Source organism: Lithobates pipiens, unplaced genomic scaffold (assembly GCF_037356315.1).
Source record: "Lithobates pipiens isolate NorthernLeopardFrog02 unplaced genomic scaffold, aLitPip1_a1.2 Scaffold_22, whole genome shotgun sequence".
Classification (NCBI taxonomy): domain Eukaryota; kingdom Metazoa; phylum Chordata; class Amphibia; order Anura; family Ranidae; genus Lithobates; species Lithobates pipiens.
Window position 1 is genome coordinate 39,822,600 of NW_027507784.1, and position 25,695 is coordinate 39,848,294.

General features: G+C 42.8%; 1 protein-coding gene and 5 non-coding genes across 6 annotated transcripts in view; 5 read left to right on the forward strand and 1 right to left on the reverse strand.

Moving 5' to 3' along the window:
- The first annotated feature begins 2,144 nt into the window (after positions 1 to 2,144).
- On the forward strand, positions 2,145 to 2,216 carry TRNAC-GCA (transfer RNA cysteine (anticodon GCA)). The gene has a single exon. It is a non-coding gene; the product is annotated as a tRNA-Cys (tRNA).
- Positions 2,217 to 4,911: 2,695 nt separating this feature from the next.
- Positions 4,912 to 4,983, forward strand: TRNAC-GCA (transfer RNA cysteine (anticodon GCA)). Its single transcript has one exon. It is a non-coding gene; the product is annotated as a tRNA-Cys (tRNA).
- Positions 4,984 to 7,793: 2,810 nt separating this feature from the next.
- On the forward strand, positions 7,794 to 7,865 carry TRNAC-GCA (transfer RNA cysteine (anticodon GCA)). The gene has a single exon. It is a non-coding gene; the product is annotated as a tRNA-Cys (tRNA).
- A 4,157-nt stretch (positions 7,866 to 12,022) lies between these two features.
- TRNAC-GCA (transfer RNA cysteine (anticodon GCA)) lies at positions 12,023 to 12,094 on the forward strand. Its single transcript has one exon. It is a non-coding gene; the product is annotated as a tRNA-Cys (tRNA).
- A 3,153-nt stretch (positions 12,095 to 15,247) lies between these two features.
- TRNAC-GCA (transfer RNA cysteine (anticodon GCA)) lies at positions 15,248 to 15,319 on the forward strand. The gene has a single exon. It is a non-coding gene; the product is annotated as a tRNA-Cys (tRNA).
- A 1,835-nt stretch (positions 15,320 to 17,154) lies between these two features.
- CLN3 (CLN3 lysosomal/endosomal transmembrane protein, battenin) overlaps positions 17,155 to 25,695 on the reverse strand; it is a 29,527-nt gene continuing 20,986 nt past the window's right edge. Inside the window, exons 14-15 of the mRNA XM_077447426.1 lie at positions 25,475 to 25,621; positions 17,155 to 20,860 (exon numbers count right to left, since the gene is read on the reverse strand). Of these exons, the coding sequence (XP_077303552.1) occupies positions 20,741 to 20,860; positions 25,475 to 25,621 (267 nt within the window). The 3' untranslated portion in view covers positions 17,155 to 20,740. The remainder of the gene's footprint in view (positions 20,861 to 25,474; positions 25,622 to 25,695) is intronic.

Genomic DNA, 25,695 nt, shown 5'->3' on the forward strand with positions numbered 1-25,695 from the left:
CATTGGTGTAAATGGATGCAATGTTAACCCCCAGCATTAGTGTAAGTGGATGCAATGTTAACCCCCAGCATTGGTGTAAGTGGATGCAAAAATAACCCCAGCATTTGTGTCAGTGGATGTAATAAAAAAAAAACAGCATTGGTGTAAGTGGATCCAATAATAACCCCCAGCATTAATGTAAGTGGATGTAAGAATTAACTCCGAGCATTGGTGTCAGTGGATGCAATAATAACCCCCAGGATTGGAGTAAGTGAATGCAATAATAAGCCCCAGCATCAGTGTAAGTGGATACAATAATAAATCCCAGCATTGGTGTAAGTGGATACAATATTAACCCTCAGCATTGGTGTAAGTGGATACAATATTAACCCCCAGCATTGGTGTAAGTGGATGTAATAATAACCCCCAGCATTGGTGTAAGTGGATGCAAAAATAACTCCCAGCATTGGTGTCAGTGGATGTAATAATAACGCTTAGTATTGGTGTCAGTGAATACAATAATAACCCCCAGCATTGGTGTAAGTGGATACAATAATAACCCCCAACATTAGTGTAATTGGATACAATAATCACCCCCAGCATTGGTGTAAGTGGATGTAATAATAACCCCCAGCATTGGTGTAAATGGATGCAATGTTAACCCCCAGCATTAGTGTAAGTGGATGCAATGTTAACCCCCAGCATTGGTGTAAGTGGATGCAAAAATAACCCCAGCATTTGTGTCAGTGGATGTAATAAAAAAAAAACAGCATTGGTGTAAGTGGATCCAATAATAACCCCCAGCATTAATGTAAGTGGATGTAAGAATTAACTCCGAGCATTGGTGTCAGTGGATGCAATAATAACCCCCAGGATTGGAGTAAGTGAATGCAATAATAAGCCCCAGCATCAGTGTAAGTGGATACAATAATAAATCCCAGCATTGGTGTAAGTGGATGCAATAATAACCCCCAGCATTGGTGTAAGTGGATGCAATAATAACCCCCCAGCATTGGTGTAAGTGGATCCAATAATAACCCCCAGCATTGGTGTAAGTGGATGCAATAATAACTCCCAGCATTGGTGTAAGTGGATTCAAAAATAACTCCAACATTGGTGTAAGTGGATGCAATAATAACCCCCAGCTTTGGTGTAAGTGGATACAATAACAACTCCCAGCATTGGTGTAAGTGGATGCAATAATAACCCCCAGAGTTGGTGTAAGTGGATACAATAATAACTCCCAGCATTGGTATAAGTGGATATAATAAAAACCCCCAGCATTGGTGTAAGTGAATACAATAATAACCCCCAGCATTAGTGTAAGTGGATGCAATAATAACCCAGAGTATGGGTGAAAGTGGATGCGATAACAACCCCCAGCATTGGTATCAGTGGATGCAATAATAATAATCGCTTTTTTAACTGTTCATCTCTTCTACCATAAAGTTTATAGGAACACTTTTATAAACATTATGTAATTATGTTTAAGCTCCTTTATTAATTTGATGACCCATGCGACAACCCTGGACTAGAATGAATCCTACATTATACAAACAATAGTAAAGCAATTGGCTTGGGATATTCTGCAGTGAATTCCCTAATTCCCACAGTACAGCAATATATATTAACTCCTGAGAACTGATTAACCCATGTATCTGCTGAGCTCTGGGAAGTGGGGTTTATATTTTGCTCATTCTGCAGATTTTGGCTCATCGCAATGTGACAATCTCTAGCCACAAATCACGTTCTAGGAGGAAGGGTTCACGCTATGGCCTGAAATGACATATAGGGAGTGCAGTGTCTGACATGATCCACAAGGTGGCGTAAAATACATATTTTATTTGTCCATGCGTGAAAGTGACCCTATTACAGGGTCACTTTTAAAGAATTACATACCTGTAATAAAAGAGACCTGCTATTCTTCTGATGAAACGTCATCTCTTTATTGCTCGCAACTGACCTGTGTCAAATACCTCCCCTAGTTTGTAGGAGGACATCTTTCTTGTTTTCTAGATGGCTGTACATGGCTTTGCTACCTTGCCCAGCCTGGAAATGGTCCAGGTGTAAATGACAAAATAAATGATCTCAGATGTGATGCAGAGGGGCCTGCTCCCATAGGGTTATACTGAAAAACAATTGCATTAGGGAGCATAGACGTCAAGGGGGGTATAGCTCAGTGGTAGAGCATTCGACTGCAGATCGAGAGGTCCCTGGTTCAAATCCGGGTGCCCCCTTGAGAACTTTTGGTTTGCACTTTTTTCAGAGGAACTGAATGTCCTACGCTAGAAAGCGCATCATAAAGTTTATATAAAGAATAATCTGTGAATGCACCCATGCTCTCGGACACAATTACAACACAATTATTTTATCTTCTTTCAATGGCTCCCACTTCCTCCAGGTACAGGGTGTAGCGATGGGGACTTTCTGTGCCCCATCCTATGCCAATCTGTACCTGGGGGAGTGGGAACATACGATCAATATGTCCGAGAGCATGGGTGCATTTCATGACTGCATGTTATTCTGGTACAGATACATAGACGACATTTTTCTGGTTTGGAATGGCTCTTCCGAGCTACTCCATTCCTTTCTACAGTCCATCAACGACAACGTCTTCACTCTGCATTTCACCATGAAATATGACGGAGACTCCATCAGATGGCCTCTTAACCAGTAGCCTTTTTTTGCAAGCCTAAGGCTGGCAACTGCATTTTGTGTGCCGACAGCTTCCACCATAGACTCCTTGTTGTTTAAATACCCTACAGTCAGTACCTGAGGATCAGGCGGAACTTTACGGACGATACTATTTTTAAGAAAGAGACAAATGCCTTAAAAACTAGACACTTGGCATATGGATATTTCCACGGATGCCTAAAAAAGGCCTTTAAACGAGCATCAAGAGATCAAAAAGATTGTGAACAAATACTGGCACATGCTCACTATGGACCCTATTGCCGGTGCTTTTGTCACCTCCACTCCAGCATTTACTTTTAGGAAAGCCCGTTCGAATAAGGATATCCCGTGTGGGCGTGGATCTGCCACCTCGTGGTCCCGGTGTCCTATACTGGGTCTTCTGCAAGCAAACACTTGCTATCTGGTGGCAATTTTGCATGCCCTCCGCTCAGGGGGGATGCCCGCCCCCTCCCTCCAATCCGACTGTGGGAAACATCTGAGGGTAACACATGCCAACCTTTCTTGGTCCAGTACTGAGGGTGTTCCATCTACTCACCCTCAAACCCATCCTCCTTCCTACCTCTCTAACTCCTTCCCCCTTATTGGGGTATATAATGCCCTTTAGTGGGGTATTAGTCCTGGATACACCAGTTCAGGCTGTGGCCGACTCAGTGGGGATCTCTTTGCTGTTTGGCAATCTAGGTAGGTGTATGTCCCTGATACTTTTATATCACTTGTGGGATGAGCTTTGCGCTCTTCCTTTGTAGCTATTATAGTCTATATACTTATACCTATTATATATATAATTCATTTTTTTTTATTTATTTAGATTGATGTACCTACTTTAAGGCTCACATATTGATCTCTCGCTTTGGGGTGACTCCCCTTTATGTGTGTTCGTCCTATTGGATGCTGCACTTTTGTGACAGCAAGCTATAAGTAAGCATATCTCTTATACATCTACAATCTATTTATATTAGTGTGAACACAATTTTATTTGGGCTGTAGGCATCAAATATCTTATATATGTATATATTCTTTAATTATAGATCATTAGACCCACCATTATACTATCTACCAGTGTGGGGACCACACAATTGGGTGTCCTGATCCACTCCTTCCCCACTGTGAACCCCTTCAGTCCAGCATATTAACCACTTTTGAGTGAGGTAGGTTAAGCTATGAATATATTTTTATATATGCACTATATACGTTATTTTATTCGATAAAATCGATATGCTCTGATTTTCATGGGCATATTTTTTTCTCTACAATGATTGAGTGTAGTTTTTTTTACCTTTTTCATGCTTTCTATAGGATCATCCAGACTTGGGCTTTATACACCTGCCACAGGCGTTTGGACTGTGGGTCAGGCTTTGTCCCTTCTTCTATGGCTCCCCCTTTTGATCCCCATCGTTCTCTGGTCTTTCCTGTCCCCACCATCTGGGTCACCGTTGGGGTCAGCGCACCCAAATTTTTACCTTTGCAGGTTGCCATTAATCTTCAACCTCTTTTCTATATTCAAGATATCTGCCTCCATATCTCTGGTCAGTAGACATGGTTACAAAACTGTAATTAGGTGCCTGTTTGTTCAGTCAAGGAATTGTCTGTATATCTATTTTGTACTCGTTATAGATTTTGATTTGTAGATATCATAAACCTTTATGCTACTTTCTCCTGATGAAGAGGAATGACGTTTAATCTTGAAACGCGTAGAGTTTCCCTCTGTATATTTGTACAAGAGTGATGTAAAATAAGTGGTTTTCTATGATTTCATGTGAATATATCATTGAACCTGTATATCTGTTATATACATTTTTCATGTACAGGCATACCCCACTTTTAAGTACACAATGGGGTTTATTTACTAAAGCTGGAAATTGCAAAATCAGGCTCACTTCTGCATAGAAACCAATGAGCTTCTAACCCCAGCTTGTTCAATTAAGCTTTGTTAATAAAACCTGGAAGCTCATTGGTTTCTATGCAGAAGTGAGCCTGATTTTGCACGTTCCGGCTTTAGTAAATAAACCCCATTGTGTACTTGTTTAGAATTTGTATCATTAAATTTATATTAATTGTTATACTTATTGTCTATACATTAAAAAAAAATTGGAGTCATTGCCTTGTCCCGCCAGAGGATTTCTGCTTTGTTGTTTAGGTGTAAATGACAGAATAAATTATCTCAGATGGAATGCAGGTGGACCCACTCTCATAGGGTTATACTGAAAAACAGTTGCATTAGATAACTCATACATCAAGGGGGGTATAGCTCAGTGGTAGAGCATTCGACTGCAGATCAAGAGGTCCCTGGTTCAAATCCGGGTGCCCCCTTGACAATCTTTGGTTTGCACTTTCTTCAACTTCATGAAGTTTATATGAAAATATATAGCTGTAAAGAAAAAAAAACCTCAATAACAGTAAAAACTCAGGGAGCGCATTTTAGTGGTAGAACATTCAACTGCAGTTCTCTGGTCCATGTCCAAGTTGACCCTTCATGTAGGTTTATCTGCTTCCCGCCGGGCCTATTAACAAATGACAGCTGAGTGTGAGGGTCTCACATCCTCGGGGGACATCGTATGACATCCTTCCGGGATCACTTCTCGCACTAGGGCGGTCCACTACACACAGTGAATGACAGATCATTGTACTTGGCTGCTACCGGTGCCATGTGACCAATCACACGACAGTTGTACATATTGAATGGTTATCATTAATTTTGTAATATGTTGACTGATTTATGTAGGATATTTTATATATATATATATATATATATTTATATATATATATATATATATATATATATATATATATATATATATATATATATATATATATATATACATATATATACAGTACAATATTGACCAGGCAAGAATTCAGTTGATAATGGTTGAGGTGTCCAAGCCAACTCAAACATTAACATATCAAAAGGACAGCTGATGACCTTTGATATGTTAATCTTATGCAAGTCTACCTAGTTATGTGAGGAATGGCCTGTTAATCTAATTGAACATTTCAAAGGGTACATTGTTTACATACTTAAAGTGGAAGTAAACCCCCCTATCATTTTCAGCCAAGGAAGCTGCCATCTTTGCCTCTGTTTAATCTACAACTGCCATGATTCTGCACATGTGATCAGTTATGACACCAGACAGTGGACGGTTTGGCAGTTTGGTTGAGAGAACAATCAATGGAAGTAAATTATACTTTTATGGATGGGTTTACTTCTGCTTTAAAAATGATAAAGGACCATAAAAGAAGTATTTATTGATGGTAATTAGACTTGAGGGGGTATTCATAGAAATGGGGGCTTTTTTACCTGGGAAACACTAATGTGAGGTTATTGCCAGTAATTACAAGGCCCGATGTGACTATATCTAGACCTGTGGCCATCATCTTCATGGAGAATGAAAAGACTGACCACCAGCTTGAATCGTCCACTGAAATACTAGTCTGACACTGGGGGAGGTTTCTGCTAGGTCAACCCAAAATACTTTTTGATCTTATTGTTAATCAAGGTGAAAAGACTCTTTTCACCTTGAGTCTTTTCACCTTGATTAACAATAAGATCAAAAAGTATTTTGGGTTGACCTAGCAGAATCCCCCCCCCAGTGTCAGACTAGTATTTCAGTGGACGATTCAAGCTGGTGGTCAGTCTTTTCATTCTCCATGAAGATGATGGCCACAGGTCTAGATATAGTCTGGGACAAATGGGACTCTGAAGGCTACTGATCATTGTCATATTTACTGATGGCATCAGTTAAACATTGTGTGAGAGAGGGACAGTTCTTGGGCCCAAAAGGTGTCCTGTATTGAGCCTAGGTTCACATTGGGCCGATTTGGCATGCAATTTGACATGTCAAATGTGTAATATTTAAAAGAGTATATTAAGACGAGCCAATAGAGTATAATGGTTCCAAACGGAAGTTACGTCTATAAATTTTATATTTACCACTGACATCTGTACATCATAGCTTCCAAAGATTATGCCCATCAAGTTTGGTCTTTTTTTAAAAATTAATACCACCAAAAGAAAGCTCTATTTATCTCCAAAAATGATAAAAAAAATGTGTTGGGGTTGGTGTTGCATGACTGAGTAATTATCATTCAAAGTGTGACAGCTCTGAAAGCTGAAAATTGGCCTGGGCAGGAAGGGGGTTAAAATGTCCAGTATTGAAGTGGTTAATTACCACGTGCTTGAAGTAAACCTTTTGCTGCTGCCATTTTATTAAATTCCTCCATCAATATTGTTAAAGGAGACAAAGGATAAAACATAATGTTCAACCTCAAAATCAGATTTACCTAAGGCAGGGGTCTGAAACTGGTGGCCCTCCAGCTGTTGCAAAACTACAATTCCCATCATGCCTCTGCCTGTGGGAGTCATGCTTGTAACTGTCAGCTTTGCAATGCCTCATGGGACTTGTAGTTTTGCATCAGCTGGAGGGCCGCCAGTTTGAGACCCCTGACCTAAGGAGTATAACTTAGAATTAGAGCATTCAAATTGAGATCAAGAGATCCCAGGTCTCAGTCAAAGCAGCCCTTCAGGTAGGTTTGAGTTTGCGCCACACTTTCTCCTGATGAAGAGGAATGACATTTAATCTTGAAACGCGTAGAGTTTCGCGCTGTATATTCGTACAAAGGTGATGTAAAATAAGTGGTTTTCTATGATTTTATGTGAATATATCATTGAATCTGTATATCTGTGATATACATTTTTCATGTACTCATGTTTTTAGAATTTGCATCATTAAATTTATATACATTTTTATACTTACTGTCTATACATACAATTTTTTGGAGTCATTGCCTTTTAAAGTCCCTCTAGAGCAGTGTTTCTCAATTCCAGTCCTCATGGCCCACTAACAGGTCATGTTTTCAGGATTTCCCTCAGATGAAACAGCTGGGGTAATTACTAAGGCAGTGAAACTGATCAAATCACCTGTGCAAAATAATGGAAAGCCTGAAAACATGACCTGTTAGTGGGCCATGAGGACTGGAATTGAGAAACACTGCTCTAGAGGGTTTCTGCTTTGTTGTTCAGGTATAATTGGCAGAATAATGATCTCAGATAGGATGCAGGTGGACCCACTCTCATAGAGTTATACTGAAAAACAGTTGCATTAGTTAAATAAGACATCAAGGGGGGTATAGCTCAGTGGTAGAGCATTTGACTGCAGATCGAGAGGTCCCTGGTTCAAATCCAGGTGCCCCCTTGAGAATCTTTGGTTTGTACTTTCTTCAAAGGAACTGACTACCCCCCTTGAGGTCTAAGTCAAAGCAGTCCTTCAGGTAGGTTTGAGTTTGAGCCACACTTGCCCTTCTTTCTCCAGGTCTTCTTGTTCCAGCTGAGCAGGTGGATGACAAATCTGTGTCCACTCCACTGATACAGAGCCGCTGTCCTCTATGGGCTGTTGGATAAAAACAGACCACCTATCCGTTTGTCATCTGATCCGCCATCCATCTGTTTTTAGCGGACAAGATCGGATGTTGGCGGATGTCAACAGAAAGACTGTTAGGCGAACCCAGTTGGCCTCTCCGCGTAAAAGGGGTCTAAGTAGGTGATAAAAAGCACCTTCAAACCAAGGCAGTGAAAGTGGCATACCTCTGTGGTATCTGACTGCAGATTGAGAGGTCCTTGCTTCAGATCTGGATGCCCCCTCACGAGTTTGAGTCCTGTGTGCTGCAAAAGAGCTGAACCTGATCCAAGTGCTCCTTCAAGTAGGCTTGATTTTGAGTTACATTTGCTGCAAAGGAGCTAGGCCTTAGCCGTCACCTTTTTTTGCAGTGAAATATACAATGTGGTCGTTGAACTGAAAAGTTTAGAGACCCCTGCTTTGGAGTGAACACATCCTGGGAAAAGTTCAGGTGTAAATAACAGCTATGAATTATCTCAGGAAGGATGTAGGTGGACAATGCTGTAAAGCCAGATTAAAGGGTTGTAGGAGGAGTCCAGCAGCCCCAGCTGCTGTCTCGGATAGATTGATAGACTGTCAATCAAATCCAGTGGCACGGGAGCCGGGGAGCGGGGCCGAGTCCTGCTGTCTGTGTCAACGGACCTGGAGCGCACACCCGCACGAGTGCCCCCATGGAATGCGGCTGTCCGGGGGGGCACCCAATGAGGAAGAGGAACCAGGAGCACCATCCAGGCACCCCAGAAGAGGAGGATCGGGGCCACTCTGTGCAGAACCCTTGCACAGAGGAGGTAAGTATGACATGTTTGATATTTTACAAAAAACTCAGGGAGCACAGTTTAGTGGTAGAACATTCAACTGCAGTTCTCTGGTCCATGCCCAGGTTGACCCTTCATGTATGTTTATTTGCTTACCGCCGGGCCTATTAACAAATGACAGCTGAGTGTGAGGGTCTCACATCCTCGGTGGACATCGTATGACATCCTTCTAGGATCGCTCCTCGCACTAGGGCGGTCCACTACACACAGTGAATGACAGATCATTGTACTTGGCTGCTACCGGTGCCATGTGACCGATCACACGACAGTTGTACATATTGAATGGTTATCATTAATTTCGTAATATGTTGGCTGATTTATGTAGGATATTTTATACATACATATATATATATATATATATATATATATATATATATATATACAGTACAATATTGACCAGGCAAGAATTCAGTTGATAATGGTTGAGTTGTCCAAGCCAACTCAAACATTAACATATCAAAAGGACAGCTGATGACCTTTGATATGTTAATCTTATGCAAGTCTACCTAGTTATGTGAGGAATGGCCTGTTAATCTAATTGAACATTTCAAAGGGTACATTGTTTACATCCTTAAAGTGGAAGTAAACCCCCCTATCATTTTCAGCCAAGGGAGCTGCCATCTTTGCCTCTGTTTAATCTACAACTGCCATGATTCTGCACATGTGATCAGTTATGACATAAAACAGTGGACGGTTTGACAGTTTGGTTGAGAGAACAACCAATGGAAGTAAATGAAACTTTAATGGATGGGTTTACTTCTGCTTTAAAAATGATAAAGGACCATAGAAAAAGTATTTATTGATGGTAATTAGACTTAAGGAGGTATTCATGGAAATGGGGGCTTGTTTACCTGGGAAACACTAATGTGTGGTTATTGCCAGTAATTAGAAGGCCCGATGTGACTATATCTAGACCTGTGGCCATCATCTTCCTGGAGAATGAAAAGACTGACCGCCAGCTTGTATCGTCCACTGAAATACTAGTCTGACACTGGGGGAGGTTTCTGCTAGGTCAACCCAAAATACTTTTTAATCTTATTGTTAATCAAGGTGAAAAGACTCTTTTCAACTTGAATCTTTTCACCTTGATTAACAATAAGATCAAAAAGTATTTTGGGTTGACCTAGAAGAAACCTCCCCCAGTGTCAGTCTAGTATTTCAGTGGACGATTCAAGCTGGCGGTCAGTCTTTTCATTCTCCATGAAGATGATGGCCACAGGTCTAGATATAGTCTGGGACAAATGGGACTCTGAAGGCTACTGATCATTGTCATATTTACTGATGACATCAGTTAAACATTGTGTGAGAGAGGGACAGTTCTTGGGCCCAAAAGGTGTCCTGTATTGAGCCTAGGTTCACATTGGGCCGATTTGACATGTCAAATGTGTAATATTTAAAAGAGTATATTAAGACGAGCGAATAGAGTATAATGGTTCCAAAAGCTAGTTACATCTATAAATTTTATATTTACCACTGACATCTGTACATCATAGCTTCCAAAGATTATTTCCATCAAATTTGGTCTTTTTTTTAATTAAATATCTCCAAAAATGATAAAAATTTTGTTGGGGTACAGAGTTGCATGACTGAGTAATTATCATTGTGTGACAGCTTTGAAAGCTGAAAATTGGTCTGGGCAGGAAGGGGGTGAAAATGTCCGGTATTGAAGTGGTTAATTACCACGCGCTTGAAGTAAACCTTTTGCTGCTGACATTTTTTTAAATTCCTCCATGAATATTGTTAAAGGAGACAAAGGATCAAACATAATGCTCAACCTCAAAATCAGATTTACCTAAGGGGTATAACGTAGAATTAGAGCATTAGAATTGCGATCAAGAGATCCCAGGTCCAAGTCAAAGCAGCCCTTCAGGTAGGTTTGAGTTTAAGCCACACTTGCTCCTGATGAAGAGGACGTTTAATCTTGAAATGCGTCGAGTTTCACTCTGTACATTCGTACAACAGTGATGTAAAATAAGTGGTTTTCTATGATTTCATGTGAATATATCATTGAACCTGTATATCTATGATATCAATTTTTCATGTACTTATGTTTTTAGAATTTGCATCATTAAATGTATATACTTACCATACAATTTTTTGGAGTCATTGCCTTTTAAAGTCCCGCCAGAGGGTTTCTGATTTGTTGTTCAGGTGTAAATGACAGAATAAATGCTCTCATAGGGTTATATTGAAAAACAGTTGAATTAGCTACCTAAGACATCAAGGGGGTATAGCTCAGTGGTAGAGCATTCTAGATGGCTTTTGCCGCTTACACACGATCAGATTGTCCGGCGTACTTAGTCTGCCGAAACGCATTTTAACGGACAGTCCGCTCGTGTGTGGGCTTCAGTGGACTTTTTCAGCGTGAAGTCCGGAGTACTAAGAAGGCCGGTTTGCACACCAATCTTCCCGTCATACTTTGGTTTCAGCGGACAATACGGTCGTCAGTATGCTAGTCCGACGGACTAAGAATGGCGCATGCCCAGAAAGGATTTACAGGGCGGAAGCGTTCTGTCTTGTAAAACTAGTGTTCGTATTGAAGCTAGCATATTCGTCATGCTGCTAATTTTGTGATTTTTTAATATAGCATTCTTTTCTTCTTCATAATGCGAGAAAAGTGAAGTTGCTTTGCTGCTTATATTCACACAGAGTTATCACAAATGTCTTTATTCATCCTCATCTTATGATTAATATTCCAATTCGAGAATAAATAAAATAAAAAATAACGGACGAATTAAGCTGAAGTCTGAAAAGCGCGAATCGTCTCTAACCAAACTTCCACTAACGCAAAGTCAGCAGAAGGAGCTCAAAGGGTGCTTTGCTGTGTCTTGGACTTCCTATTTCTAGTCCCGTCGTACGTGCTGTACACGTCATCGCGCAAGCTTTCGTCGGACTGTTTGGTTATCCGTGTGTGGCCAAGTCCGTTCAGTAGAAAGTACGCCGAATTGTCCGTAGGATTGTATGACGGACTAAGTACGTCATACAATTCGATCGTGTGTATGCGGCATTTGCTACCTTGCTCAGCCTGGAAATGGTCCAGGTGTAAATGACAAAATAAATGATCTCAGATGGGATGCAAATGGGCCCGCTCCCATAGGGTTATACTGAAAAACAATTGCATAAGCAAGCTGAAACATCAAGGGGGGTATAGCTCAGTGGTAGAGCATTCGACTGCAGATCGAGAGGTCTCTGGTTCAAATCCGGGTGCCCCCTTGAGAGCTTTTGGTTTGCACTTTCTTCATAGGAACTGAATACCCCCCTTGAGGTCCAAGGCCCCCTTCACACGAGGCACCCTGCAGGCGCCAGAGTGCTAAAAATAGCGCCTTTAAACAGCCGCTGCTGTATCTCCAGTGTGAAAGCCTGAGGGCTTTCACAATGGAGCGGTGCGCTTGCAGGATGCTGAAAAATGTCCTGCAAGCCGCATCTTTGGAGCGGTGTATTTACCGCTCCTAAAACGCCCCTTCCCATTGAAAACAATGGGGCAGCGCTCCAAATCCGCCTGCAAAGCGCCGCCGTAGTTAAAACTGCCCCGCTAGCGGCCAAAAAGTGCAGCTAAAACGACGGTAAAGCGCCGCTAAATAAAGCGCCGCTTTACCGCCAGCGCGCCCAGCGCCTCAGTGTGAAAGTAGCCTAAGTCAAAGCAGCCCTTCAGGTAGGTTTGAGTTTGAGCCACACTTGCCTTTCTTTCTCCAGGTCTTCTTGTTCCCGCTGAGCAGGTGGATGACAATTCTGTGTCCACTCCACTGATACAGAGCGGATACAACCCGCTGTCCTCTATGGGCTGTTGGATAAAAACAGACCGTCTATCCGTTTGTCATCTGATCCGCCATCGGTCTGCTTTTAGTGCGCAAGATCGGATGTCAACGGAAAGACTGTTAGGTGAACCCAGTTGGCCTCTCCGCATAAAAGGGGTCTAAGTAGGTGATAAAAAGCACCTCCAAACCAAGGCAATGAAAGTGGTATACCTGTGTGGTATCTGACTGCAGATTGAGAGGTTCTTGCTTCAGATCTGGGTGCCCTCTCACGAGTTTGAGTCCTGTGTGCTGAAAAAAAGCTGAACCTGATCCAAGTGCTCCCTCAAGTAGGCTTGATTTTGAGTTACATTTGCTGCAAAGGAGCTAGGGCTTAGCCGTCACCTTTTTTTACAGTGAAATATACAATGTGGCCATTGAACTGAAAAGTTTAGAGACCCCTGCTTTGGAGTGAACACTTCCTGGGAAAAGTTCAGGTGTAAATAACAGCTATGAATTATCTCAGGAAGGATGTAGGTGGGCAATGCTGTAAAGCCAGATTAAAGGGGTTGTAGGAGGAGTCCAGCAGCTCCAGCTGCTGTCTCGGGTTCTCATTGGATAGACTGTCAAGAAAATCCAGTGGCACGGGAGCCGGGGAGCGGGGCCGAGTCCTGCTGTCTTGTGTCAATGGATGCAGCAGGACTCGGGAGCGCACACCCGCACGAGTGCCCCCATGGAATGCGGCTCTCCGTGGGGGCACCCAATGAGGAAGAGGAGCCAGGAGCGCCATCCAGGCACCCCAGAAGAGGAGGATCGGGGCCACTCTGTGCAGAACCCTTGCACAGAGGAGGTAAGTATGACATGTTTGATATTTTACAAAAAAAAAAAAAAAAAAACCTTTACAATCACTTTAAAGAAAATTATGCACTACCGGCACATGGCTGGAGTAATTCCTACCATATGATTCCTTTCTTGTTGCCTATTCATCGAAGCTTACATTTTGTGCATGGCTGTGTCTCCTACCTACCATTATTCTCGTACATAGCAAGGGATGAAGTATAAAGTGTGCATTTACTGTAGGTATGGGCACCATCAAACTAAAATTAAGATGGGTATTGAAACAATTTTTTTTTTTTTGCCGTATAGCCACACATGCGAAATCCAAACCTTTTTGCGGCTTTCTTAACAATAGCTTCGGCAACCCCTCAGCTTGCGGTCCATCTCTGTTGATCCGGTTTCTGTACCCAGAAGAGCGCTGACGTCACGCGCACATCTTCACGCATGCTCGGCTCCGCCCGGCATCCCCGTCTCTTCGGTCTCGGCCTCTGGCCTCCGTGGTCCTCAAATACGGCTTCTGACTAGGATGACGTCCGTCAGTCCACCGCACTGACGGACGCCATCCTAGTCAGAAGCCGTGTTTGGGGACCACAGGGGCTAGCTCTGATCACCGCTGTGGCCGGTTCCCTCCACTTTTCCATCTCCACACTCACCGGCCCCGTGACCACATATCGGAGCCAGAACATTCTTCCCTGTATGACTGTCAATAGAGAACGGCGAGCCTTCCGAGGGCAGTTAACCCCTCCTCTTCAGGAATATATGGTGGTACCGTGTTTAGAACTTTTTCTTTTAAATTCTATTTTAGTGTATAGTTTTAAGTTTTAAGTAGTGTATAGTTTTATAGTCTTTTTTTCTATATACACTACTGTTTACACTTTTACTTATAGCCCTATGGACATTGTTGGGCTCTAACCTATGTGCAATAAAGTGTATTTTAAATGGAATCCAAGGTGTACATAAATTTATATGTGAATACACATATGGACATATCATTTTTGACTTTTTTCCCCATAGAGCGCTGCTTGTGTTATCGTATATTTTGTTCTCCATTTTCCAGTGGTTGGCAGGTGCTCTGGGTATCAATCTTTTTCCTATACACCCCCTATTCACGTTCAGTTTGAGCGCTTCAGGAACTTGTTGTTTGTTTTTTCCTTTATTAACTTGATGACCCATGGGACAACCCCGGACTAGAATGAATCCTACCTTATACAAACAATAGTAAAGCAGCTGGCTTGGGATATTCATATGCAGCACATCAATATATATATTCATTTCCGAGAACTGATTAACCCTTGTATCTGCTGAGTTTTGGGAAGTGGGGTTTATAATTTGCTAATTCTGTAGATTTTGGCTCATCGCAATGTGACAATCTCTAGCCACAAATCACGCTCCAAGAGGAAGGGTTCACGCCATGGCCTGAAATGACATATAGGGGGTGCAGTGTCCGACATGATCCACAGGGTGGCGTAAAATACATATTCCATTTGTCCATGCGTGAAAATGACCCTATTACAGGGTCACTTGTAAAGAGACCTTTTGCTATTATTCTGATGAAACGTCATCATTTTACTGACCTGTGACAAATATCTCCCCTAGTTTGTAGGAGGACATCTTTGTTTTCTAGACGGTTGCTACATTGCTCAGCCTGGAAATGGTCCAGGTGTAAATGACAGAATAAATGACCTCATGTGGGATGCAGGTGGACCCGCTCTCATAAGGTTCTACTGGAAAAACAGTCGCATTAGACAACTTAGACAACTTAGACAACTTAGACAACTTAGACAACTTGGACATCAAGGGGGGTATAGCTCAGTGGTAGAGCATTCGACTGCAGATCGAGAGGTCCCTGGTTCAAATCCGGGTGCCCCCTTGACAATTTTTGGTTTGGACTTTCTTCAAAAGGAACTGAAGGAACTAGAAAGCGCATCATAAAGTTTATATATAGAAAAATTGGTGAATAAAAAATCAACTTCAAAAACAGGAAAAACTCAGGGAGCGCAGTTTAGTGGTAGAACATTCAGCTGCATTTCTCTGGTCCCCGTCCAGGTTGGCCCTTCATGTACATTTAAAAGTAGAACTACAGGCAAAACTTTTTTTGGCATTTTGGATAAAGCAATGGAGGGTTATAACCCATTGTCAGATCGCCCCCCCCCCCCCATAGCTGTGTCTCATTGCAGATATTTCCTTTCACTTCCTGTCCCATAGTCAAACAGGAAGTGAGAGGAAATCCCTGCAAATTAAAGGAATTTCTTGGGGACCCCCCCCCAGGTCACAAGAACTAGTGTCCCCTTTAGACAATTTCCCCTCTATTACTTTTCTGGGGTCAACACAAAATATGGGGTTTTCATACCATTAAAAGTGAAAGTAAAGCAAGACAAATAGAGAAGTTCTCTGTAACGGGGAACAGACAGCTATAAAAATTGACAGGGGTTCTAATCCCTCTCCACAACGAAAAAAAACTGTTTTGCCATTAGTAATGTTTTAACTGCTTCCCATCCAGCTTATTAACAAATGATGGCTGAGCTGGAGCTCTCACATCCTGGGTGGACGTTGTATGGTTATCCTCCTAGGATCGCTCTTCGTCCTAGGGATCGCGCTAGAGCAGTCCAGTAGACACAGTGGATGACAGATCATTGTACTGGGCTGCTGCCGGTGCCATGTGACCGATCACAACAATCACACGACAGCTGTACACAGTGAAAGGCTATAATTCACTGTGTTGGCCTCTATGATTGGTCACAGTGATCACATGGTACAGACAGGACCAGTCACAGTGCATCTGTACCATGTGATAGCTGTGGCCAATCACAGCTTCACAATAGTGTACACTGGATGAATGGATGCCATTCATAAAAAATGATTCCAAATAAAATACATTTATGTTTTTGGTTGTAACATGACAAAATGTGGAAAATTTTAAGGGGTGAGAATACTTTTTCAAGGCACTGGGGGTTATTTGCGAAAAATTGCACTGAAAGCGCACTTGGAAGTGCAGCTGTTGTAAATCTGAGGGGTAGATCCGAAATTAGGGGAAGCTCTGCTGATTTTATTATCCAATCATGTGCAAGCTAAAATGCTGTTTTTTATTTTCCTTGCATGTCCCCCTCGGATCTACAGCGACTTAACTTCCAAGTGCACTTTGCACTTGTAGTTTGCACTTTTAGTGCAAAGCGGATTTGCCTTCAGTAAATAACCCCCACTGTATAGCCGCTAGAAAAAATCACTGTGTTCTCTCGGCAGGGACAGCTCCACACACACACACACACACACACACAGTTGTGGACTGTTTGCTGGGTCGTTTAGGGTGTGGCTGTATTCCATTGTGTCTGTCTGCCTTGTAAGAAAAGTATTATGGTAAGTGTAATTGCTATGAGGGAGGGGGGAATTCCTCCAACAGCTCTCTCTGCTGATTGGACAGTCTACCCCACCCTGATTGCAAAGGGGGTGTGGGGGTGGGGAATTGTTCAGAGTGTACCTCTTTGTGCCTGGTGTTTCAATAAACAGTTCCATGTTCAGTTTGTAACTAAGCTAGTCTTGTCTGGTTCTTGGTTAAAATATATGGCTGTAATATTTGATATCCGAGGATCCAGATTGGAGGAAGCAGTGTACTGACGGAAGCACTTAAGCCGGGGTGTGACGGGGTTCCGTTACAATAATGTTGCAGTAAATATAGAGAAAAGGACATTAAAAAAAATTATTCACAAATTCAGACTAAAAAAAAACTGTAAATTTTTATTTTTAATAACAGTTAAAAAAGCTTACATCATTCCAAAATAATAAAACACCTTAGTAACTGCAACTCGTAGTAGCACAGGAAAAACAGGTCTCATTAAAACAGCCACACCCTTTTAAACAGAAACCCTTAAACTGGGGGGGGGTAACAACCTGAAGATCGCCGACAGGTGACTGGTAGATCTCGGTCTGGTCTTGCTGAACCGCTATTCCAGAGCATCAAACAGTGCAATGCAGAGGGACTACTAGTAAAGTTGAAGCTGTAGTAGGGAACAAGAGCTGCATAAGCTGATGCCTCCTCTTTAGCTCTGGCTCCTGTCCTTTCCCATCCTGAATGCAGGAGTTTTGGTGTGCGTTCAGAAAGTGCACCACACCTGCAGGATAGAATAGAAGTCTATGGCAAAGCACAGCTAACCCAGCAGCATTATAGGGGGGCTCAGTACAGTAAGGGTTCATTTACATTTTCAGTTTGTGTGTGGGGGGGGGGGTTACCACACTCCCTTTAGCTGCAGTGGCCAGGGGCATACACATGTCACAGCGGCAGCAGAAGTTATACGCCCCTGTCATGGTTGGTGGGTGTAGCACCTGCCAAACATTACCCATTCAAGTGAAGGAGACCACTCTGCAACTTTGTGCAGTACAGCAAATAAGGAGTTAAAGAAGGCAGCTTTCTGTTGCTTTCTCACCACCTGCTTTAACCCCCGCAGAAGCATGCAGTTGCGGGGCGCTTGCAGAGTAGCCCCATTTACTTGAATGGGTTGCGTTTTGCAGACGGTAACACCCACCAAAGCAACAGAGGATTTAATTCCTGCTGCAGCATGTGTACACCTCTGGCTGCTGCCTCAGCCTCACATGATTTAAACCCATGATTGTCGCACACTGCATGTGATTGTGACACGGTAGTTCAGCAATTAAAAGGTTTAAAATCGGGGGTGAGGTCGGTGACACTGTGCCCGGTGATCTTTGACTTCTCCCATGCTTTTCAGGTAGATCTCCACCTCTTTAAGGTTGCTCCCGACTTAACCCTTTAGCGTTCTGCTCCACTGTTTGGTGGAGCACATTTCGAGTCACGCTAACTCATTGAAAAATGTGGACTTTAAAGGGTTAAACCATTCTTTGGATTTTGCTGTTGGTGTGCATTAACATTGAGGCCGATTGTCAACTTAAAGCGGGAGTTCCGATGTTTTTTTTTTTTTTTAAAAAGCCAGCAGCTACAATTACTGCAGCTGCTGACTTTTAAAATAATGACACTTACCCGCCCAGCGCGCCCGCGATGTCGGCACCCGAAGCCGATCTCTCGATCGTCTCTCGGGTGCTGCCGCCGCCATCTTGGGTATGGGAATCAGGAAGTGGAGCCTTTCGGCTTCATTTCCCGGTTCCCTACTGTGCATGTGCGAGTCGCGCTGCGCAATAAGGATGGTCCCCGCTGTCTCTGGGATCCGTGTGTTTCCCAGCAGACAGCGGGGGACCTGCGGAAAGGGGCGTAGATTCTGCGGATATCTACGCCGGAAGTGGGTGCAGATACCTGTACTGTACGGGTACCTGCACCCCCCTCCCCCCTGAAAGGTGCCAATTGTGGCGTCGGAGGGGGGGAGGGTTCCAATGAGTGGAAGTTCCACTTTAGGGTGGAGCTCTGCTTTAAATCTGAATCGGTAGATAAAGTAACACAGAGAGGTCAGTTAGTTTGAAGCTTGAGCAATCATCAGCACTTCTGTCCAGGTCAACTGAAGATATTTTCCAATTCAAGTGTATTGGTTGTGGGGAAATCAGGGAGGTGGGGTTGAGGTGGCACTGATGATAATGTCATTTTTGACTTTATTAGGAGCCAATGAGACCTGACACTGATATGTCTATCACGCTGTTGGGTGTCGGGTTGTCATTTTACAAAAGTGGGTTTAAACCCAAGAGCAAAATGTAAAATACTGCTTATGTTCACCTGGTGATCCTGCCAGTAGCGCACTTCCCATCCTAAAGGTGACAACGCTCATTTGCTCTCTACAGTGTCTATAGAGGAGAAGCATCGTCTCCCTAAGGCTGGATTCACACCTATGCATTTTTAAGACCGTGTTCCATGGGAAACCATGTTAAATGGACTGTAGTGCAAATCTGCAAAATGCAAAAAAAGCACAGGTGTGAATGCAGCCTTAGGCCCCTTTCACACTGGTGGGAGTCCACTAGCGGATCTGCCCATTCAGCTGGCGATCTGTCTGCTGATCCCCACTGAGCAGATGGACGACAGGTCTGTGTCTGCTCCGCTTATGCAGAGCAGACATGGACACAGCCCGCTGTTCTCTATTCAGAAGGAAAAGGGGCGCCTGTCTGTTTCCATCCGACTGTCATCCGATCCATTCTACTGGATTGATGGGGAATGAATCCCCATTTGTCTGTATTGTACAGGATCGGATGTCAGCCCGATTGGTCCGTCAGTGTGAAAGGGGCCTAAAACAGGGAGTGTGCTAGGACTTTACAACTCCCCCCACCTTTCAATAACATGGGGGGGGAAAGAGTGTTCTGTAGTAAAGAGAAAAAAAAAAAAAAAACTGATAGCACTGCTAATGATCGGCACAGGAAGTTTGCAGCTTAATGGAGTTCCGGCATGGTCAACAACATTTTTTTTCCCCTTGGTCAATGCACAACATGAATGAAGTCATATACATAAGATTTGTATAAAGAATAATAAAAGTGGAGTGCCTAAAATACATAGGAATACCATAGGGAATATGAACATGGTCAGTACAGAACAGGAACACCAACCTTGTGGAGACTGGATGTCCCTAAGGAGATAAAACAAACCAGTAGCGTGATGGGTGCAAAAACTTTCCTCTGGACCGGTAAGTAAAGGTCGGGTCACTAGGGTGATTTTGGTTTGTGAGAAAGGAGAAACAGGTAAAAGTAGGGGAGGTATTTTTTTTTTTTACTTAATCGAATAAAACAAAATAGTTTTTATGGTAAATTTAACACACCAAAAAACGTCCGCAAATAAATTCATTTGTTTAAAGAAACTTAAATCCCCTTTAATCGCCCGCCCTCTATGGCTTTGTCATAGGGCAGGGATATGCAATTAGCAGACCTCCAGCTGTTGCAGAACTACAAGTCCCATGAGGCATAGCAAGACTCTGACAGCCACAAGCATGATACCCAGAGGCAGAGGCATGATGGGACTTGTAGTTTTGTAACAGCTGGAGGTCCGCTAATTGCAGATCCCTGTCATAGAGAATAGTGTTACCTTAACACAGGCAACTTTACTGCTGCTGCTGCTGCAAAAAAAAAAAAAACAGAGCACGTCACCCAGCCATGAGCTAGCGAGGTATTCTGGGACTTGCATTTCTTAACACTTATTGGTTTTATCCCTATGCAAGCCTATCCATTGCCGCTTTAGGGCATTATTACTTTAATTTGAAATTTCTGGGTTGGCTGACATTGGGCAAGAGCGGATCTTAAGTTGTCTATAGCCAGGCTTGCCCTCCTCTCCATAATCCGCATAAATGACCGATCTCTATCAGCTCCCAGAGTCATGGCGCTTTTCTACTCAGGATCCTCTGCAGCACATTAGATGACATCAATGCAGTCCACAGAAGTAGTTATGAACAGGGATGGCCACGGCTCCGGAGATGGATATTCCCAGAGTGTCCGACACGCAGGCAGCCGCCATGGCAAACTCCTTGTCTTCCGGTTTACTCTGTGGAACAATGTGAAATCAAATGTCATTAAAATGATCATCATCATCCATTCAGCAAAGTGTAGAAAATGAGTCCCCCATCTTCCAGCGGGGACCTCACTACTGGTAACAATTCAATTTGAACTCCAGGAGACTTAAGATTTCTCCCTTTCAGTGGAGCTGTGCCTGCACTGCAAGAGATAACTGCTCATTTAGATCTAGGGGGGCATGGAAAAGTAGATTTAGCCCTTGTACACACGGTCGGAGATTCCGATAACCAAATCCGACGGATTTTGTCCGACGGATTTTGTCCGAAACTGTTGCATACACACGGTCGGACAAAGTTGTCGGAAAATCCGATCGTTCAGAACGTGATGACGTTATTTCGTTACGACGGGACTACGTTCAGGCTAGTAGCCAATAGCTTTGGTGTAGGAATTTGATCTGAGCATGCATGGCACTTTGTTCCGATCGGAATTCTCTACACATGATTGGAGTATGTCCGATCAGATCATTTTGTCGGAAAATCTTTCCGGCAAGTTGGAAAATTTGGTCCGACGGATATTCCGACGGAAACAGTCCGATGCATACCACACACAGTCGGAATATGCGACAAAACGCTCCGATCGGACACATTCCGTCAGAATCTCCGATCGTGTGTACAAGGGCTTACTTACTTGATCCTATGCGCTGCTATACTGGTTGGTCCCTACAGCACCTTCTCCCGCAGGCTCCAGTGGTCTAAGTTCCTGACGTAATCAAGTTCGATGCAGGGTCCATAGCGGAGTGAGAGACAGTCCACCACCGGAGCATAGGGGATTGCTGTCCACCGGGAAGCAGCGGATTGGGTAAGTAAAAAAGGCTTTTTAGTCACCCCTAGATGAAATGAGTAGTTAACCCTTGCAGTGCAGGCAGAGCCAACATTTCCAGGAGTTAGGCTTTAACAACAAATTTCCTCTCACTAGGAAGAGATTTACCCTCGCTTACTTTTAGATTTCCTCAGCGGGAACACAGACAGCAAAAAATTATGCTTTTAACTCTTCTCTTGGCAAAACTAGGGGTGCGGGGAATCACTTACCTACTCAGTTTCTTAGTCAGGGGGGTGTAGCTCAGTGGTAGAGCATTTGACTGCAGATTAAGAGATCTCCGGTGCCCCTTCAGGTATATCTAACTTTAACCAGTTACCAACTGCGATAGCTACAACACGAGTGTCTACTGGCATCCTCACAGAACCCCATCCCCTTCGCACACAGATCGAAGCAAAGGGTGAATCACAGCGGCACTTTACCATGTGATCAGCCATGTCCAATCACAGCTGATCTCGTGTAAACAAAATGGCAGTTATCGGCATTTCCTTTCCTCAGCGCCATCACTGTGTGAGGAAAGGAAAGCCGATAACTGGCTGTCCTGAGACGGCACACATTTACTGATAATCAGGGCACATCAGTGAAGAAGAAAAAATAAATAAAAAAAAAACTTTTTTGCAAAATTTTATAACCGAAACAAAGATTTTTTTTCTCAAAATTTTCGGTCTTTTTAAAATTTGTTTAGCAAAAAAATGAAAACCAAGCGGTGATTAGATACCACTAAAAGAAAGCTCTATCTGTCTAAAAAAACAATGGTTAAAAATTCACATGGGTACAGTATCGTGTGAGTAATTGTCAAAGTGTGACAGCGCTGAAAGCTGGAAATTGGCCTGGGCAGAAAGGGTTAAAAGTGCCCAGTAGGCAAGTGGTTAAAAGAGGAGTTCCACATATGGATATTTTATACAGTTACATTGATCCAGCTCGGACCAATGTACAGTTGCAAAAAAAAGTATGTGAACCCTTTTGGAATGATATGAATTTCTGCACAAATTGGTCATAAAATGTGATCTGATCTTCATCTGAGTCACAACAATAGACAATCACAGTCTGCTTAAACTAATAACACACAAAGAATTAAATGTTACCATGTTTTTATTGAACACACCATGTAAACATTCACAGTGCAGGTGGAAAAAGTATGTGCACCCTTGGATTTAATAACTGGTTGAACCTCCTTTGGCAGCAATAACTTCAACCAAATGTTTCCTGTAGTTGCAGATCAGACGTGCACAACGGTCAGGAGTAATTCTTGACCATTCATCTTTACAGAACGGTTTCAGTTCAGCAATATTCTTGGGATATCTGGTGTGAATTGCTTTCTTGAGGTCATGCCACAGCATCTCAATCGGGTTGCGGTCAGGGCTCTGACTGGGCAACTCCAGAAGGTGTGTTTTCTTCTGTTTAAGCCATTCTGTTGTCCATTTACTTCTATGCTTTGGGTTGTTGTCCTGTTGCAACACCCATCTTCTGCTGAGCTTCAGCTGGTGGACGGATGGCCTTAAGTTCTCCTGAAAAATGTCTTGATAAACTTGGGAATTCATTTTTCCTTCGATGATAGCAATCCATCCAGGCCCTGACGTAGCAAATCAGCCCGAAACCATGATGCCCCCACCACCATACTTCACAGTTGGGATGAGGTTTTGATGTTGGTGTGCTGTGCCTCTTTTTCTCCACACATAGTGTTGTGTGTTTCTTCCAAACAACTCAACTTTGGTTTTATCTGTCCACAGAATATTTTGCCAGTACTGCTGTGGAACATCCAGGTGCTCTTGTGCAAACTGTAAACATGCAGCAGTGTTTTTTTTTGGACAGCAGTGGCTTCCTCTGTGGTATCCTCCCATGAAATCCATTCTTGTTTAGTGTTTTACATATCGTAGATTCGCTAACAGGGATGTTAGCATATGCCAGAGACTTTTGTAAGTCTTTAGCTGACACTCTAGGATTCTTCTTCACCTCATTGAGCAGTCTGTGCTGTGCTCTTGTGGTCATCTTTACAGGATGCCCAATCCTAGGGAGAGTAGTAACAGTGCTGAACTTTCTCCATTTATACACAATTTGTCTTACCATGGACTGATGAACAGCAAGGCTTTTGGAGATACTTTTATAACCCGTTCCAGCTTTATGCAACTCAACAATTATTAATTGTAGGTCTTCCGAGAGCTCTTTTGTGCGAGGCATCATTCACATCAATCAATGCTTCTTGTGAAAAGAAAACCCAGAACTAGTGTGTGTTTTTTTTTATAGGGCAGGGCAGCTGTAACCAACACCTCCAATCTCATCTCATTGATTGGACTCCAGTTGGCTGACACCTCACTCCAATTAGCTCTTGGAGATCTCATTAGTCTAGGAGTTCACATACTTTTTCCTCCTGCACTATGAATGTTTACATGGTGTGTTCAATAAAAACATGGTAACATTTAATTTGTTGTGTGTTATTAGTTTAAGCAGACTGCGATTGTCTATTGTTGTGACTTAGATGAAGATCAGATCACATTTTATGACCAATTTGTGCAGAAATCCATATCATTCCAAAAGGGTTTGCATACTTTTTTTTGAAACTGTAACTAACTATGTATATACCATACCTGGCTGATGCCCCCCGGAAATCTCTGAAGGACCCCACTAACTGCAGTGATCTCCATCACCTTCCAAGTCCATCATAGCAGCATTTAACTGCATAAAAAGATGTCCCTGGTCCAAATCTAGGTGTACCCATAAGTAGCTTTAAACCTGAGCCATGATTTCTGCAAGAGAACTAAGCCTGTTCCAAATCCCAATGACCCCTCGTGTAGGCTTGAGTTTGAGCCACACTTACTACAATGGAATTAGGCATTGTTCTTTTTATCTAGTTCTCAATGTCACATCCACTGGCTATTTGGCACGCTTGAGAAGACGAAGTCCCAGGATGCACCTCCATAATTGATGCAAGGCATGACATTTACAAAGTGCAATGAGGAAATAATATCAGGAAGGATTTTTTCTCCTGCTGAAGCAAATTGGATCATGTTTTGCTGTTTTTTTATGCCTTCCTCTGGATCAACTGTGGGTATAGGTGTGTGTGTATATGTATATATATATATACACACACACACACATATACACACACACACACATACATACATACATACACACAAACACACACACACAGTGGAACCTTGGTTAACGAGTGTTTTGAAAGACGAGCAACTTTTTTTTATTTTTATTCTGACTCGCAAAACGAGCATAATTCAAGCTAATTCGATGTGCAGTACCACATTTGGCCAGAGGTGCGGGGGCGCCGGTGACACTCTGAATGGTTCGGAGCCGTTTGGAAATACTTGGAACTACTCCGTTCCTGAGGCTTTCCGAGTTCAGCCGAGGTTCTCCGTCGCCATACCCCCCCCCCCCCAACCTCTGGCCACATGCGTTATTGCATGCAACAGAAGTCAACGCGGAACAAATTATCTTTGTTTCCATTGACTTCTATGGGGAAACTCACTGATATGCGAGTGCTTTGGATTACAAACATTCTGCTGGAACGGATTATGCTCGTAATCCAAGGTTCCACTGTATACATATATATTATTTTTCTATCCTCTTCTATTAGTTGAACTAGATGGACTTGTGCCTTTTTTCAACCAGACTAACTATGCAACTATTATATTGTAAGGATGCACCCAGAGCAACCCGATGATAGATTACATCAATTAAAAAACACAATAGGACCTGGGATTTGATTGGCCGCTGCAGACAGCCGGTGCGGATGTAGGACAAGCACATTGGAACTCACCGTTATGGCAATGTTGTTGAAGGTGTTGACGTATGCAGCTCCCCCCAGAAGCCCCTCAAATGTTATAATGGCACAAATTCCATACAGTGTGAACTTGATGAGGAAGAGGTAGTACACTCCGATGAGGAGGAAGGTGGCCAGTCCACACTGAGAAAAACAGACATAGAAAAGGTTATTGGCTTCCAAAAAACAAAACAAAACAAAAAAAACAAAAACTGTAA